General features: G+C 42.7%; 1 protein-coding gene across 2 annotated transcripts in view; it reads right to left on the reverse strand.

Annotated features, from left to right (window-relative positions):
• The window catches only part of FMN2 (formin 2), a 160,233-nt gene extending 142,704 nt beyond the window's left edge, over positions 1-17,529 (reverse strand). Inside the window, exon 1 of one of the 2 annotated variants that reach the window (XR_013276687.1) lies at positions 16,051-17,529. Coding sequence is in view for 1 of the 2 variants with exons in the window: in XM_077486613.1 (XP_077342739.1) it covers positions 16,051-17,362 (1,312 nt within the window). In the remaining variant the exon portion in view is untranslated. The remainder of the gene's footprint in view (positions 1-16,050) is intronic. The other variant, XM_077486613.1, reaches the window with a different exon arrangement.
• Positions 17,530-18,125: the final 596 nt, after the last annotated feature.

Here is an 18,125-nt window from a genome sequence, read left to right on the forward strand (position 1 = left end):
TTAAAAATGGCCGTTTTGGCGGGAGCACTGATTTTAATGACGATTAAAGTGGAAAAAAAAGTGAAATATTCCTTTAAATATGGTGCCTGGGGGGTGTCTGTAGTATGCCTGTGAAGTGCCACGTGTTTCCCGTGTTTAGAACAGTCCCTGCACAAAATGACATTAAACGGAAAAAACACCATTTAAAACTGCTTGCGGTTTTAATGTTATATCTGGTTCCTGCAATATGGTTGAAAATCATTGAGAAAAATGGCATGGGTAGCCCTCCCTGCCCATTACCAGCCCCTTTAGGTCTTGTACGCATATTAAGGGGAACCCCGTACCCATATTAAAAAAAGGAAATGCGTGTGGCCCTCAGGCCCTATATACTCAGAACAGCAGTATACAGGCGGTGCAAACAAGACAGGGACTGTGTAGGTTTGTTGTGTTAAGTTGAATCTGTTTGTAATTTTCAACTGGTACATTTTTAAAGTGTAGCTCCAGTCAAAAAAACTATTTTTAAGCTTTTTGGAAAACATAGGGAAGGGTTATCACCCCTGTATAATTTGTTTTGTCGTCCATCTTTTTTCATCTCACTTGCTGTTGTCTCCTTCCGTTTGCAAGTAGGAGATGTTTGTAAATTGGATTGAAAGTAGGGGCCTGCCCTATATGCTCTGCAGAAATGGCGGAACAAGGTGTTGGTTTTGCCACAACATTGTAAGCCCTCAAAGTGACTCTTGGTGGGCGCTGGAGCGCCCTGCTGTGAACGATTATATCAAGAATTGTAATTACATGCCATTGTTGAACAGTGGTAGAAAAATTGACCTTTGGTGGTTGTGGTGCTGGTGCCACAACACTATAAGTCCTCACCGTTACTCTGGGTGGGCACAGGAACGGGCCCTCCTGTGAAATATTATATCAAGAATTGTAATTACATGTCCCTGTTAAACAGGGGCAGAAAAATTTGGCCTTAGGCACTGCTGCTGGTGCCACCACACTGCAACCTCTCCCATATACTCTAGTTTTATTGCAGGAATTAGCCCTGCTGCAAAGCATTGCATCAAAAATTGTACTTAAACGCCCCTGTTAAACAGGGGCAGAAAAATTGGGCCTTAGGAACTGGTGCTGGTGCCACCACACTGCAAGCTCTGCCATATACTCTAGTTTTATTGCAGGAATTAGCCCTGCTGCAAAGCATTGCATCAAAAATTGTAATTAAAAGCCCCTGTTAAACAGGGGCAGAAAAATTGGGCCTTAGGCACTGGTGCTGGTGCCACCACACTGCAACCTCTGCCATATACTCTAGTTTTATTGCAGGAATTAGCCCTGCTGCAAAGCATTGCATCAAAAATTGTAATTAAACGCCCCTGTTAAACAGGGGCAGAAAAATTGGGCCTTAGGCACTGGTGCTGGTGCCACCACACTGCAACCTCTCCCATATACTCTTGTTTGATTGCAGGAATTAGCCCTGCTGCAAAGCATTGCATCAAAAATTGTACTTAAACGCCCCTGTTAAACAGGGGCAGAAAAATTGGGCTGATGGCATCAACCAGAACCAGAAATGTTCTTCCAACATATCAGCGGAGGAGGAAGAGGATAGACAATCAACATAACAGGACAGTCACTCAGCATCAGCATAGGCAGTCTTGAAGGGATGTGATATTTAAAAAAAAATTATTCTGTTACATCAGCTTCAGGTGCTTGGTAGCTGTGGGTGATCCAAGACTGATTCATCTTGATGAAGGTCAGTCGATCAACTGATTCGGTGGACAGGCGCACCCTGTGATCGGTAACAAAGCCACCAGCAGCACTGAAGGTGCGTTCCGAAAGAACGCTGGATGCAGAACAGGCCAGTAGCTCAATTGCATACTGTGCAAGCTCTGGCCAGTGATCCATCCTCAAGACCCAGTAAGCCAGAGGATTTTCGGTGGGAAAGGTGTCCAAGTCTGACCTTGCCCCTAGGTATTCCTGCACCATGTAAATCAGACGCTGGCGATGGGTGCTGGAACCGATCATACCTTGGGGCTGCGGACTAAAAAATTGTCTGAAAGCATCAGTAGGATGGCCACCTTCTCCACTGCTCCTTCTGACCGATGCCTCAGCAACACGTTGTCCAGGACCAGGAGTTTGTAACCTCCCAGTCTCTGGGAACGCGTTGCACAGACCTTTCTGCAAGGCCTCCCGGAGATGTCTCATCCTCTTCTCCCTCTGCGATGGCAAGATAAGGTCGGCAACCTTACCCTTGTACCGTGGATCAAGGAGAGTGGCCAGCCAGTAATGGTCCCTCTCCTTGATCCGCAGAATACGAGGATCCTTCCGCAGGTTTTGCAGGATCAGGGAGGCCATGCAGCGTAGGTTAGCTGAGGCATTCGGTCCGGAGTCCTCTGGGTCACTAAGGACAACATGATCTGCAGCTACCTCCTCCCAGCCACGTACAAGTCCACGTGTTTTTTGGGACTGTAAATCATCCCTACAAGACTGCTGCTGCTGCTGCTGCTGCTGATGCTGAGTGCCAGCCTCCACCTCCATGCTGACACAATCATCCTCCTCCTCCTCTTCCTCCTCCTCATCCTCTTCCTGTGTGATGGGTGGCACAGCAGGAACACTGTCTGGATAAAGGGGGCCTTGAGAGGCAAGGAAGTCCTCCTCTTCCTGCCTCTGTTCTGCCTCAAGTGCCCTGTCCATTATTCCACGCAGCGTATGCTCCAAGAGGTGGACAAGAGGTACAGTGTCACTGATGCATGCACTGTCACTGCTCACCATCCTTGTGGCCTCCTCAAACGGTGACAGGACAGTGCATGCATCCCTGATCATGCCCCACTGGCGTGGTGAGAAAAAACCAAGCTCCCCTGACCCTGTCCTGGTGCCGTAGTCGCACAGGTACTCATTGATGGCCCTCTGCTGCGTGTGCAGCCGCTGCAGCATGGCCAATGTTGAGTTCCATCTGGTGGGCATGTCACATATAAGGCGGTTCTTGGGCAGGTTCAACTCCTTTTGGAGCTCAGCCAGCCGTGCACAGGCATTAAATGATCGGCGGAAATGCACACAGACTTTCCTGGCCTGCTTCAGGACATCCTGTAAGCCGGGGTACCTGCCCAAGAACTGCTGCACCACCAGGTTAAGGACGTGAGCTACACAGGGCACATGGGTCAGTTGTCCCTGTCGGAGGGCGGAGAGGAGGTTGGTGCCATTGTCGCAAACCACCATTCCTGGCTTAAGCTGGCGTGGCGTCAACCACCTCTCGGCCTGCCCCTGCAGAGCTGACAAAACATCCGCCCCAGTGTGGCTCCTGTCCCCCAAACAAACCAGCGCAAGCACGGCATGGCATCGTTTTGCCTGCGTACTTGCGTAGCCCCTGGAACGCCTGCGGAGCACCGCTGGTTCTGAGGACAGAGCACTGGAAGAGGCCATGGAGGAAGAAGAAGAGGAGGGGGTGGAGGAGAGAGGTGTGTCACAACCAATAGTAGCATTTTGGAGGCGTGGTGGCAGAACAACCTCCAACACTACTGCACCTTGTCCTGCATCCTTCCCAGCTGCCAGAAGAGTGACCCAATGGGCCGTGAAAGACAGGTAACGTCCCTGTCCATGCCTGCTGGACCATGAGTCAGCAGTAATATGCACCTTACCGCTGACCGCCCTGTCCAGCGAGGCAAGGACATTGCCTTCCACATGCCGGTAGAGAGCCGGAATCTCCTTCCGTGAGAAAAAATGGCGTTTGGGGACCTGCCACTGAGGAACCGCACATTGTACAAACTCACGGAAGGGGGCCGAGTCTACCAACTGAAAAGGCAGCAGTTGAAGTGCTAGCAATTTAGCCAAGCTAGCATTCAACCGCTGGGCATGTGGATGGCTGGGAGTGAACTTCTTTCGCCGGTCCAGCAGCTGGGGCAGGGACATTTGCCTGCTATAATCGGACGTGGGTGTACCGCTAGCAGAGTTCCCGGAAGCACTTGGCTGTGACACACCTAATTCTACACCTTCATTCCTCTCAGAGCAGGTTTCAGAGAGGACTGAAGGTCTAGTGGGGTTGGAGATGCCAGCTGATGAGGAGCAAGGAGAGGTCCGCTTTGTTCTTTGGTGTGGGTCTTTAGGTACGCTTGCCAACGAGCTGCATGGCAGGTCAACATATGTCTGGTCAAGCATGTGGTGCCCAAGCGGCCCACACCAAAGAACTTTTAGAATAACGCGCAGAGGCAGCGCTCTGCACAGGCAGAGCTCTGCGGTGTGATTCAGTCGGTGAGCTGCCCCTAAGCTGGCCCCCGGAGGGCATCCTGCCTCGTTGGACATGTGCCTCCTCCTCCTCCTCCTCCTCCTCTCTCCTTCCAGGCACCCACGTGGAGTCAGTGCCCTCATCATCCCCTCCCTCTTCATCGCTGTAGCAAACCTGGCAGTATGCTGCAGCTTGTGGAACATGACTGCCAGATTGCTGTCCTTCTTGAGCATCCCCTCTCTCTGCGCTCACGCTACTGCCTTCCTCTAGCTGAGTGTCATCATCAGAGCCCACAAAACACTGGGCATCCTCCTGGAGCATGTACCCAACACTGTGCTCAAAGAGTTCAGGAGACTCCTCAGGAGGACGTGGTGGGTCTAGGGAAGGAGTCACTGATGATGACATTGAGAGGAGGGAAGACGATGCGTTGGCAGCTGCTTTGCTAGTACCCTGAGCCTGGGTGAGAGAGGATGAGGAGGATGAAGAGGGCTTGGTCATCCACTCTACCAAGTCGTTGGCATGTTGCGGCTCAACATGTCCAGCTGCCGAAAAGAAGGACAAGCGTGTCCCATGGCCACGTGCTGATGACAATGCACCGCGTCCACGACCAGCACTGTTGTCTCTAGACACAGAGCCTGCTTGCTCTCTTTTATCGGCTCGCGCCTGTCGGCCTCTCCTTGCTGGCCTTCCAGACATGGTAATGGCCTGAAGGGAGTTGGGTAAAAAAGCAGTTGGGTAGTGTATATTGTGCTAGAGGCACACAACACCCACTAACTCCTGCAGATGCCTTTATTATAGAACACCAGAGATAAAGGGGTATATACAGATGTATACTGTGCTGTGCTGGAGGCACACACAACTTCCAATAACACCTGCAGATGGCAAGTGGTCTCAATTAGAGAAGAGCTATGTAGGTGGATATAGCGGTATGTACTGGGTACAGAGCATGCAGACAGCACGCACTAGCTCCTAACACTACTGACTGCAAGCTCTATTATAAAAGATAGATCACTAGCTATATAGGTGAGGTGAATATAGCGGTGTATACTGCGGTCAGGGCATGCAGACAACAACCACTACACAACAGCAAGATCGAAAATCGTCCGAAAACGATCGGTGTGTACTGTGTTGAAGGTACACAGAACACCCACTAACTCCTGCAGATGCCTTTATTATAGAACACCAAAGATAAAGGGGTATATACAGATGTATACTGTGCTGTGCTGGAGGCACACACAACTTCCAATAACTCCTGCAGATGGCAAGTGGGCTCAAATAGAGAAGAGCTATGTAGGTGGATATAGCGGTATGTACTGGGTACAGAGCACGCAGACAGCACGCACTATCTCCTAACACTACTGACTGCAAGCTCTATTATAAAAGATAGATCACTAGCTATATAGGTGAGGTGAATATAGCGGTGTATACTGCGGTCAGGGCACGCAGACAATAACCACTACACAACAGCAAGATCGAAAATCGGCCGAAAACGATCGGTGTGTCCTGTGTTGAAGGTACACAGAACACCCACTGCTTCAGACGCCAACACACTACACAAGGCCGCCGCGCTGGCGGCCTTATATAGTGTGGGGCGTGCACTACACAGCCTGAGCTATGATTGGCCACAGGCATCCTGCCTGTGGCCAATCATGGCTCTCCTCGCTGCTGGCGCTGCGATTGGCCAAGCATGCGGGGTCACAGTGCATGCTTGGCCAATCATGAGCCAGCAATGCACTGCGCCATCGCAGTGCATTGTGGGCCGTGAGCGCCACGCGAATTTGGCGCGAACGGACCAAAATGTTCGGACTTCGCCGAACGGACGAACAGCCGATGTTCGAGTCGAACGTATGTTCGACTCGAACACGAAGCTCATCCCTAGTCACAATGTTTCAGCAGCAAAATGTTCCTGGAAGTTATTAAAACTTTTAAATTATTAAAATGAGATCATATGCATTCTTTTATATTTAATGTGAATGTTAAAGTACAATAAAAATAAAATATGTGATGTAATTTGCATGTTAGAACAGGTTTGGTTCACTGTAATAACTAACATTGCATAAGTATGATAAATAAAGTAAAACTTAAAGCAAAACTTTTATTTTCATTTTGGATAGAATAAGTGAGGGTTATAATCCTTGCTATTTTATTTTATTTATTTCTTTATTTATTTTTTTGCTATCTGTGTCCTATTGGGGATGTTTCCCATAGCCAAAACAGGAAGTTTGAGGACACACCAAAGTGAGGGGATCCCTCGTGCCACCAGGCTCACCAAAAATAGCATCCCTATTGGAAAATTTCCCCTCTATTCCTGTCCTGGTGACAACTAAGAAATTTGGATTTTCTTTCATTTCATTCCCTTGGTAATAAGAGTAAACAGGACACTATGCAAAACTAAAAAAAAAGTTTGCCTTTATTTATACTTTAACTGTTCTGCTACTGGGTCATTTCCTTTGTTCATAGCTAAGACAATTTTATATTTAGCCAGTATACAATAATAACTTTTTTCATGCTAGTAAATTAGAGTTCATAATGGGATATAGCAACAATTCAGGTTTTACATATTATATTTTCCTGTATAATTTAGTAGGGTGATTTGTTTTTGAAATAGTGATACAGAGTGCAGCTCAGAAAGCTATCACTTTTTATTGTGGAGTTCCCATATCCATATATCAATAAGGAAATATAATGCATGTTTAAATCACTGTTTCATTGCATGTCAATGGAACCTATAGTAATGCATGCTATACTGTATGTGTCCTGCCATTTAAATGTCACCAAATGCACATATACAGTAAAAAAAAAACAACTATGCTACGGTGCACTACAATGTACTGATGTAAATGATCTAGCTGTGGGGGTGTGCTGTGTTGAATAAAATAATGCAGATCATTTTCATGCAATGAAGCTGTTAATTCACAATTTAAAATGAGTGTGATGCTTTTTAAGCAATGTAGGTCAATGCACAATAAATGCATATTAGTGTTTGTTAACACACATACAAAGCTGTCAATGGGTCTCTAATGTTTTGTGTAAGGTAAGTGCACCTCAAAAAGAAAGTCTGACACTTTCAAAATTCACTCCATTAAGAGATTTAGGTTGGTTTAAATGGGTTAAAATGAATGAGGGAGTGTGAAGACACGTGATAATGTGTAGATCAGGTTTTACATTTTATCAAGTTAGAACAAAATACAGCAACAAGAGAATCATTTCATAACCTTTCCACCACCTAATGTAGAGGGCCATAGGAAACATAGTTCAACGATTGTCGACTACAAGGGCATAGCAGACTGCCATGGTTGTTGCACAGAAGATGCTGTTACATAGGAGGTATAACCTTTTTGATCAATTATTCTCATTCACAAAATATATTTTAAAGCAGCTTTATGTAAAGGTAGCTATGTATTTAGTTATTAAATACATATGCGGGTTACAAAAAATCTGTACAAGGAAGAGAGTCATTACAATCTGAAAACATGAAAACGATCAGTGACATGAAAAAGATTGTGTCTTGATATGCTATACCCATTTCTTTTAAAAAGATGATTTGCATTGATTGTGTTTGGGTTACAGCACCACACTCTTTTAACAAAATTCACTCTGTGAGAACATGAGCCCTTTCAATGATGATAGTGTAAACAGCTAAGGCTGCAGTGTTAAGCAGTATAAGTGGTAAAACAGGAGACACTGGCGGTACTCATTCCATGTGGTACTGATTGATATCCTAAAGCCCCATACACACTATCAGACTTTCTGCTGATTTTTTTCCTTCAGATTTACCAAAAAAATATAATATGAGGTCAAACCTTAGGAGTTTCAATTTGTATGCAATCAGGCAGGCCCTTGCACTACATGGTTTTGGTAAATCTGAAGACAAAAATCAGCAGAAAATCTGATAGTGGGGGTTATTTACTAAAGGAAAACCCACTTTGCACTGAAAGTGCACTTGGAAGTAAAGTCGCTGTAGATCCGAAGAGGACATGCAAGGAAAATAAAAAAACAGCATTTTAGCTTGCACATGATTGGATGATAAAATCAGCAGAGCTTCAACTCATTTCAGATTTAACCCTCAGATTTGGAGCGACCGCACTTCCGAGTACACTTTCAGTGTACTTTAAAGTGCATTGCAGTGCAAAGTGGATTTGCCTTTCGTAAATAACCCCCAGTGTGTATGGGGCTTAAGAAACCATTTTGAAAACATGAAAACGATCGGGGACATGAAAAAGATTGTGTCTTGATATGCTATACCCATTTCTTTTAAAAAGATGATTTGTATTGATTATGTTTGGGTTACAGCACCACACTCTTTTATCAGTGTCTGAAATGAGAACTGTCTGTGTTGCTTAATACAAGGTTGTAGGAATTAATCAGATTCTTGTACTAAAAAATTTTTTTTTTCAACATTCCCGCTTGCTTTGGGACACAGCGTAATTTAGCATTAGACAGTTTGATACAGAAGGGGTTATACAATACATTTGTAAAAATCTTTTTCTTTAAAATCAACAGAGACTATAACACTCACAATACTGGTCCAGAGTCATGGAGTAAAAAAAAAAACCCACAAACAATCTGACCACAGCATCATTACATGTCTTTGAAAATACAAAACAAATAGATAAGGCTGCATACAAAATATAATTTGTATTATGTCTTAGAGCTGTATATTCAATAAAATATTAAAACCACTAAAAGAGCAATACATCTCACACTAACAACAATGCTATTCATGCACATGTATTGATTCTGAAGTGTCCAGTATGTGCATATGCTCAAATGCTTCCCACTATAAAAATCTCCATAAGTAAATTAGCAATCTGCGTCAAGAAGGGGAAAGCAAAACAGTATAATTTTGTGGGCAGCACAATGGTTTAGCGGTTAGCTTTTTTGCCTTGCAGCACTGGGACCTTAGTTTGAAGCCCAACCATGACACTATCTGCATGGGGTTTGCATGTTTTCCTTGTGCTTGTGTGGAATTCCTCCAGGTACTTTATCTTCTTTCCACCATCCATAGACATGCTGGTAGGTTTATTGTTTCCTATCTAAATTGACCCAAGTGTGTAATCACACCATATAAGGACCTTAGATCGTAAGCTCCTTGAGGAAAGGGATGAAGCGAAAGGGATGAATGTACAATGTATAAATTGTTGGCACTATATATATCCTTGTAAAAAAATTGTGCCAGGAACATAATACTGTTTAATCTATGTGCAATATCAAGCTGGTTGAACCTGGATAGCACTGAGACTATGGGGTTGATTTACTAAAGGCAACTCCACTTTGCACTACAAGTGCACTGCAAGTCGCTGTTGATCTGAGGGGGACATGCAAGGAAAAAAAAAACAGCATTTTAGCTTGTACATGATTGGATGATAAAATCAGAAGAGCTTCCCCTCATTTCAGATCTTCCCCTCAGATCTACAGTAACTGCACTTCCAAGTGCACTTATAGGACACTTGTAGTGCACAGTGGATTTGTCTTTAGTAAATAAACCCCTCTGTCTCAAGTCTCAAAACAGCCCCAAAGAGAATAATCCACAATAGGATGATGTTTTGTCTGTGGAATAATCCAACACCAATGATTCTGTATCCACAAACATTAGTATACAAGATGGTTTCTTAGGATATCAACATGGAATGAGTACCACCAGTGTGTTCTTTTTTACTACTTCTACTGCTTGACACTGCAGCCTTAGCTGTTTTCACTATCAGCATTGAAGGGGCTCATGTTCTCACAGAGTGAATTTTGATTTGTTTCTACTTTTTTTAAACATATGAGCCCTGGGATTGCTTTACGACATACTTGTTCTGCAATTTGCTGCTACACTGGACATGTTTTGGGACAGTGTGTTTTGTAGCAGAGCCATGAGTAGAGCAGGGCTGTTTCTAGGGTTCTCACAGACCAGAGTCACCTCTGGGTACACAGACAAAAATTTTGTGGGACTGTTAGGATACCTGATGAACACTTTGGATCTAAGCCCTTGTACACACGGTCGGACATTCTGACAACCAAATCCGTCGGATTTTGTCCGACAGATTTTGTCCGAAACTGTTGCATACACACAGCCGGACAAAGTTGTCAGAAAATCCGATCGTACTTAACCCTTTCATGACTAAGCCTATTTTTGGCATTTGGTGTTTACAAGTTAAAATACATATTTTTTGCTAGAAAATTACTTGGAACCCCTAAACATTATATATATTTTTTTAGCAGAGACTCTAGAGAATAAAACGGCGATTGTTGCAATATTTTATGTCACACGGTATTTGCGAAGCAGTGTTTTAAACGCAACTTTTTGGGAAAAGAGACACTTTCATGAATTTAAAAAAAACGAAACAGTAAAATTAGCCCGATTTTTTTGCATAATGTGAAAGATAATGTTACGCCGAGTAAATAGATACCAAACATGTCACACTTTATAATTGCACACACTCGTGGATTGACGACAAAGTACGGTACCTAAAAATCTCCATAGGCGACGCTTTACATTTTTTTACGGTTACCAAGTTAGTGTTACAGAGGAGGTCTAGTGCTAGAATTATTGCTCTCGCTCTGACGATCGTGGCGATACCTCACATGTGTGATTTGAACACCGTTTACATATGCGGGCGCGACTTCCGTATGCGTTTTGTTTGCTTCGCGAGCTCGCGGGGACGGCGCTTTAAATTTTTTTTTTTTAAATGTATCACTTTTATTGCTGTCACAAGGAATGTAAACATCCCTTGTGACAGTAATAGGTGATGACAGGTACTCTTTATTGAGGGATGACCCCCCATCCCTCCTTTACACTTCAATGCATTCAGATCACCGAAAACGGAGATTCTGAATACCGTATATTTTTTTAAAACCGGTTCCATTGGCAGCCGAGTAAACGAGAGGTGACGTCATGACGTCGCTTCCGTGTTTACTATTAGGATACTGGAACGAAGCTGATTATGGCTTCGTTCCAGCTCCTCCCCAGCAGCCGGAGGCATTGGATATGGAATTGGTGCTCCCGATCGAGCGGGAGCACCGGTAACAGCGGCGGGAGGCGGTGGGAGGGGGAATGTCCCCTCCCGCTCCCCGGAGTAACAGCCGAGCGGCTTTTAGCCACTTCGGTTGTTATGGCTGGATAGCCAAACGCCCACTGGAAAAAACAGTACCGGGATGATGCCTGCAGGTGCGGGCATCATCCCGGTATACCACCCGGAAGCCGAGTACGCACATCTGCGTACGCTCGGCGGGAAGGGGTTAACGTGATGAGGTTATTTTGTTAGGACGCGACTACGTTCAGGCTAGTAGCCAATAGCTTTGGTCTAGGAATTTGATCTGAGCATGCATGGCACATTGTCCAATCGGAATTCTCTACACATGATCAGACAAAGTCCGATCGGATCATGTTGTCGGAAAATTTTATAGCCCAGCTGGAAAACTTGGTCCATCGGATACTCCGACGGAAACAGTCCGATGGAGCCCACACACTGTCGGATTATCCAACAACACGGTCCTATCGGACATTGTCCATTGGAATGTCCAACCGTGTGTACAAGGGCTAAGACAAATATAATCTTTTTTAACGGAACAAAAATGAATTGGTCTGAAAGCAGTAATGTCACATTATGACGACAAAATAAATAATAGATGGAATGAAAGTGGGTAAACGATACAATATTTCAATGCTGTATAATGCATAGACTGTATCTTCTTTGCATCTCAAAAGAGACTAAGGGGTACCCATTTGAAGAACTGTCCCATGTGTTAGGATCTAGGCACCTGGAGAAGAGATTCATATTTTGGTAAGTCTGATATATTTATTTGGGATGTTCTAATTCTATTTGTGTGGCGGCCTCCCTATGGACATAAAGGCAAGTGATTGCTGGATAGGACTTCAACAATACAAACAAATGTATGCATTTGGACAAATTCTGTTGTTAGTTAGGCCAGCCATAGTCAAATTAAAATTTGTCCGGTTCAGCAGGAGCGGGACTGATTTCAATACCTCTTAGGGCAGGCTGGTTTTACTGAAGTTGATCTGTATATTGACTTTGGTAGTACCAATTGTCAGGTTTTTCTCATGTAATCACTGCTGGTGGCTATAGCTGCCAAAAGTGACCATTGTGTTCTGACAGATGGGTAACCTTCAACTGTCAGAACACAATAACAGAGCAGGAGGGATTTGACTGTGTTGATGGGGGAATTGAGCATGTTTATTTCCTTCAACCCGAAGAAAGAAAGAAAATTGTATAATGTATGGCTTGCCTTAGTCTCTCCACATTATGATAAATCATGTTTCTGCACCATACTTCAGGTGGGCATCCTTCTAGAGCAGGGGTCTCAACCTGGCGGCCCTCCAGCTGTTGCGAAACTACAAGTCCCATGAGGCATTGCAAGGCTGACAGTTACAAGCATTACTCCCACAGTCAGCGGCATGATGGGACTTGTAGTTTTTCAACAGCTGGAGGGCCACCAGTTTGAGACCCCTGTTCTAGAGGGTGTGGCTATCTTATGGGATTGTAAAGATTGTGAAAGATAAGCTGTCATCTGAGGAAATCGCATTAAAACTGCCATACAGCTTACATCTTGAATACTGATGATGGCCAAACACAGTGGCCAAAATGGGTGTTACAAAACTGAATGATCAGTGGAATCGAACATTGATTCAGCTAGACAAAAATGGCATGAGCGAGTGATGAGCGACAAATTATAGTTTTGGTAGACCCAGTCAATTAGTTGTAGAAGAAAAAAAAATCAATAGTACAGGTTTGTTGTTTTTTCACACCCCAAGCAATTCCCACAATTCACAATTTCTGATCACATGTGAGCACACAGGGAGACTTGTGCTTTAATCTGATTGATTTGGTATGATTAATATATTTACAGAAATAATAGACACTTGGGGTACATGTGTATGGAACATCAATCAAATTAAGTTTGTTGTGCAATCGATTTTTCATTCAAGTTTAGATTGATTCAGATTTATTGTTTATTAGCACCATGTATCGTCCACCATAACATTTTTCAATACAGTCCAATGGTGTTGGTTTATTTCACAGACACAGACAAAATGTCATTCTATTGTGGATTATTCTCTTTGGTGCACTTTTGCAACTGAAATTTTAACAATATCCATCTACGACCAAAATATAAAGGTACAGCATGACTGTAGAGTTAAAGTGGATGTAAACCTGATTCATGAAATGTGTATATCTGCAGTGTTTTCTTGTCTCTCTTCAAAGCACTATGTCCCATGGCTTTCTCCTGCTCCGTTCTTCTATTATCAGCCAACTTCTGACAAGTTCTCCCTCAACTGAGATAAAAACAGATAGAGTTTTGTATTGGGGAGGTTGCTATAAATAGATTAGCAGAGTGCTGAACCATTCAACGAATGCCTCTGAAAGTCTCTACCTATGAGGAGAGGGGGTGTGTGCCTTTCCTCCAATCAGCTGTCTTGGCTGTACGCTCAGGCTTCACTGCACTGCTGAACATTAAGAGAAAATCTAACACGATCTGAAATTTCTAAAGAATATATAAAGCTGAAGACAGCAGATATACAGTACATGAAAAACTTATGTAGGGAGATTTGTTTCATCTCTGTGTATCATATGAGGCTTTTCACTTCACTGGGTATATTTGAGGGTTTACCTTGTCATAGGTAAAGCTACCTGACCTGCTGTAAGACTGAACAATGTATGATAGTGGTCCACAATATGTTACAGCAATCACCCTCTTCACAGTCTCTGTGTACATTTACTTTTCACAGCTTTTATTTCTTTAGAGGCAGTGCAAATTTCCAGGCCTGTCAAAGGATGTGTCATCATGCCAACATCACTGACTTTAAATATGTTAGCACAAATGTCTATTTAAGTAACATGTTTTAAATTCAGTGAGGAAAGCCTGATGCTAAGGCTCAGCAAAAGCAAGTCACAGAGCTGTGTATAAGGTAAAAAGATGTCCACACACAAGTTTAAATAGATTCAAGTGTGAGCAAGCTATAACCGTAATTTTCTATCACATGCTCCCTTTCGGTCGTTTAAATATACAACTGAAAGTGTTTTATCATATCTTTTCAACAAGTGAAAAAAAAAAAAAAAGTAGCAATAGCAGCCAGCCAACAATTTTGTGAGCTGATAACTTCCTGTGCTTTTTGCCACTGGACTGTTATCAGTTAGCATTGTTCTCTACTATTACCATGAACTACAAATCACCTTCCCCCTCTTATGGAGAAAAGAGGGAGGTGTTATGTAGTCCTAATGGTGACCATATATGGTGTGCAGGTTTAGCAAAACCATTAAATCAGACATTGAGCGAGTAAGGGAAAAATTACATGGTCAAGCAGTGGGTAGACAGATGGTGATCATCTGATGAACTGATCTTTGTCGATCGGTTGTGGTGGAAAATAATAGATCGTATAGGGTCGATTGTTGGTGTTTTTTTGTGCCCTTGTATAGTCTATATTTTCTGGCCCATGTGATCAATGTGGGGCATTCAAAACCAATTTTTCACTCATTGCTCAGACCAGCTCATACCATTTTTGTTTTGCTCGACTGATGTTTAGTTCAATCATTATGTCAAATCGGCATTGATTGTTCAGTTTTATCACATTGTGTATGGCCAGTATAATACAGTACTGTACTATGTAGTCCTAACACAGTTCCTGTTCTATTGTACAGTAATAATTCTGCTCGGTACAGTGGTCACCCAAGGACAGGAAGTGAATAAACGGCAGCATTAACCATTTAAAATAAAGGAAACAAATGTTTGAAAAAAAGAAAACGAATGCAACCACCACATCTAAGGACCGGTAAGCTGCAATACTATAAATAGTTTTTCTTGGGTTTAGATATGCTTTAATGATCATATGCAATTCGTCTTCCTAGTGTCAAAACAAAGTGTGGCAATTTATTGGCCACATAATACTAATGATAGAAGACAGGAACTAACAGAAAATCACTTTTAGTATTAATATTATTTCAAAATAACTCAACAAAACGTTATTTAAAGTGGTATTAAACCCAAAAGCAAACATTTATTATTTTGCAGCTTACCAATTCTTAGATGTGATATCTGCATTAGATTTGTTTTATAGGCTTGCTTTCTTCTTTTTTTCATTTGGTGATCTGGCCAGTAAGTCTGTTGCTCTCTTGCAGATTGTATCAATTACAGGGATGAAACAAACCATTTATCACTGACAAGGGTGCTTACAATGATCAGCTTTTAATTATTCATAGTAGAGAGAATATAGTGTTTTAAAGTGTTTTAAATATAGTATTCTGTTTGGACTTTGTTTGAGTGTTAGCAGCTTTTTCACAAATTTGGGGTTTAGCGCAGTCATTTCCCACAATTCTTTCACTTTTAATTGCTCATGTGTAACCTTCATCCCAAAAGGAAATTTAAATCTGTTAGTACATCTAAGCCCTTGTACACACGGTCGGAGATTCCGACAACCAAATCCGTCGGATTTTGTCCAAAACTGTTGTATACACACGGTCGGACAAAGTTGTCGGAAAATCCGACGTGATGACGTTATTTCGTTACGACGGGACTATGTTCACGCTAGTAGCCAATAGCTTTGGTGTAGGAATTTAATCTGAGCATGCGTGGCACTTTGTCCAATCGGAATTCTCTACACATGATCGGAGTATGTCCGATCGGAGCATTTTGTCAGAAATTTTTGCCGACATGTTGGAAAACTTGGTCCGTCGGATATTTTTATAGTTTTATATTTACAGATTCCCATGGAACCATACCAATACAAATGTAAATATCAAGGTGCAAATGCAATTAATATCAACCATACAAATGTAAATATCAAGGTGCTATGAAAACTGATTTGAAATAACTGAAACAATGATTGTTTTACAATGAAGGAGTACTAAATATTTTCTCACCTGAAAGTATATTGGGAAAGCTTAAAGAAGACTGAGGGACATTTGCAGTATTCTTGGAGACACCACCATCTTTTGATCCATACAATAAAATATCTGGGGAACTTCTGTTGGTCATGTTTTTTTTTTGCCCTTTGATTAGTTTAGTTGTCCAGTCTGCAGACTTGCTGTTGATTCCGGATAAGCTGCTGGACATGTTCTCGCCTTCTTCACCTTCTCCTTTTTTGAAGTGCTGCAGTTGTTGATACTTGGATGAACTTGGAGACCGGCTTGTTTCACCTGCAGAATGGGTTTTGACTTCCGTACTGTTTTCAGTAGCTAGGGAACTTTCCTGAGGGACTTCTGCCATGCTAGAAAGTATTTCAGCAGAATTTTCTTCAGCTAAAACTGATCTCTTCTCAGTCATATCAGTTACATCAGCTATTTTCTTTTCTTTGTAATGTTGAGCCACAATCTCTCCATCTGTATTGTCACATGTTGTGTTAATCTCAGCTGGGGAAACTGTGTCGGTTATGGAAGAGACCTCATCAATTTCCTTTGCTACTATTTGTGTATCATCTGCACAATTGGGGACCAGTTTTTCCAGAGCGATTTTGGTTCTGACAATTTCAGGTGTTCCTCCGCTAATACCATTAGGGACTATAGCTTTTTTCTCTTCTTCTTGGGGGCTCCCAGGCAGTTTTTCTTTATTAGATGGGAACTGTTCACTGACATCCCAAAATAAAGTGTGAGAGCTTGTGAGTTGTCCTTGAAACATTTTAGACAATTCTCCAGCTTCGCTGCACCCTTCCTGAGAGAACTGCATCTTAATTGCCTGCTGAATGTCTGAGAGCAAATCATCTTGTTCTGTGGCTGAATGGAAGCTGTATATATCCGTGTCAGATCCCGAACTGGTCTTTTGTCCCTCTTGTGTATCATTTGCAGTGGCTGCTGTCAAGGATTTGCAGACAAAATTATCAGCATCTGTATCCGAGAGGCCTCCTTCATCTGCTGAAATGCTAATTTCTGGAGTTTTCGTAGCAATAGAAAGGGTACTGTCCATCTCTTCGGTTTGCATATGTGGCCCCCCCAGGCCATCCTCTTTTGAATCGCAGGTGCCATCTCTGGACTTCGCTAGTGTCTTTCTTATCCTCAGATTGGAAAACACAGATGATCTAGACTCAGACTTGCTTCTTTTCTTACCATGGTGGTCGCTGCGTTTTCCTAGGGTCCTTCTGCCTCCCTTTTTTGCATTCTCTCCATCGTCAGGCCTAGAGTCTATTCTCTCCTGCCCATCGCCAGAGGATTTCTTTAGCTTCCCATCCTGATTTCCCATTTTGTTCAGAAATAGGTTTTCTCTAGCGAATCAGTCATTATTTCCCTAGCATATAAAGAAAGAGCTTAGAGAATGAGAAATCTCTTCATTCTGCTCTACAGGAAGAGATGCTTTAGTCTGTTGTGTTTCTCTTCCGTCTGCTGCCTTTGTGCATAATGAGCAGCTTGCAGGCTGCTCCTCAGAGACATGCTCAGTGCTCAGCTGCACATTGCTGACAGCTTCAAGCTGAAGCTGATCCTGATGAAATTGCTGCGTGGTCCTCATCTGTGTACATCATTACAGCAGCCTCATTCTCAGAGCATTCACATTATTTTAATGAATGAATCTTATAGAAAAATATGTTACAATCAAGATTTGAACTTACTCACATTAAATAAATGACAAAAAATGCATGATAAAGCTAGAGCACTTGGCAGAGGGCTAAAAATAAATTAGCATGGTAAATAATATACAGAATAATTTTGAACTAGTATTATGCAATAAATGCTGAGTCATGTCAGATGTCTGCAAGTGTACAGTTATAGCAGAGTTCTACAGCATGTAATTAAATTCAATAACAGCAAATGCGTACTTGTTCCTTTTAAATAGATTATTCGTAATGGTCCAAAGTGATAAAATAATTTTTTTTTTTTGTCTTTTTCTGACTGCTAATGGGAGGATAAAGAGAAGACAAGCTATAAGCACAGAGAGATGGTTACATGCAAGTAAATCATCTATCCCAACCAGCAATTAAATTCGTTGACACCAGTGAGCGGAAATCTTA

This window comes from Lithobates pipiens, unplaced genomic scaffold (genome assembly GCF_037356315.1).
Source record: "Lithobates pipiens isolate NorthernLeopardFrog02 unplaced genomic scaffold, aLitPip1_a1.2 Scaffold_18, whole genome shotgun sequence".
NCBI lineage: Eukaryota > Metazoa > Chordata > Amphibia > Anura > Ranidae > Lithobates > Lithobates pipiens.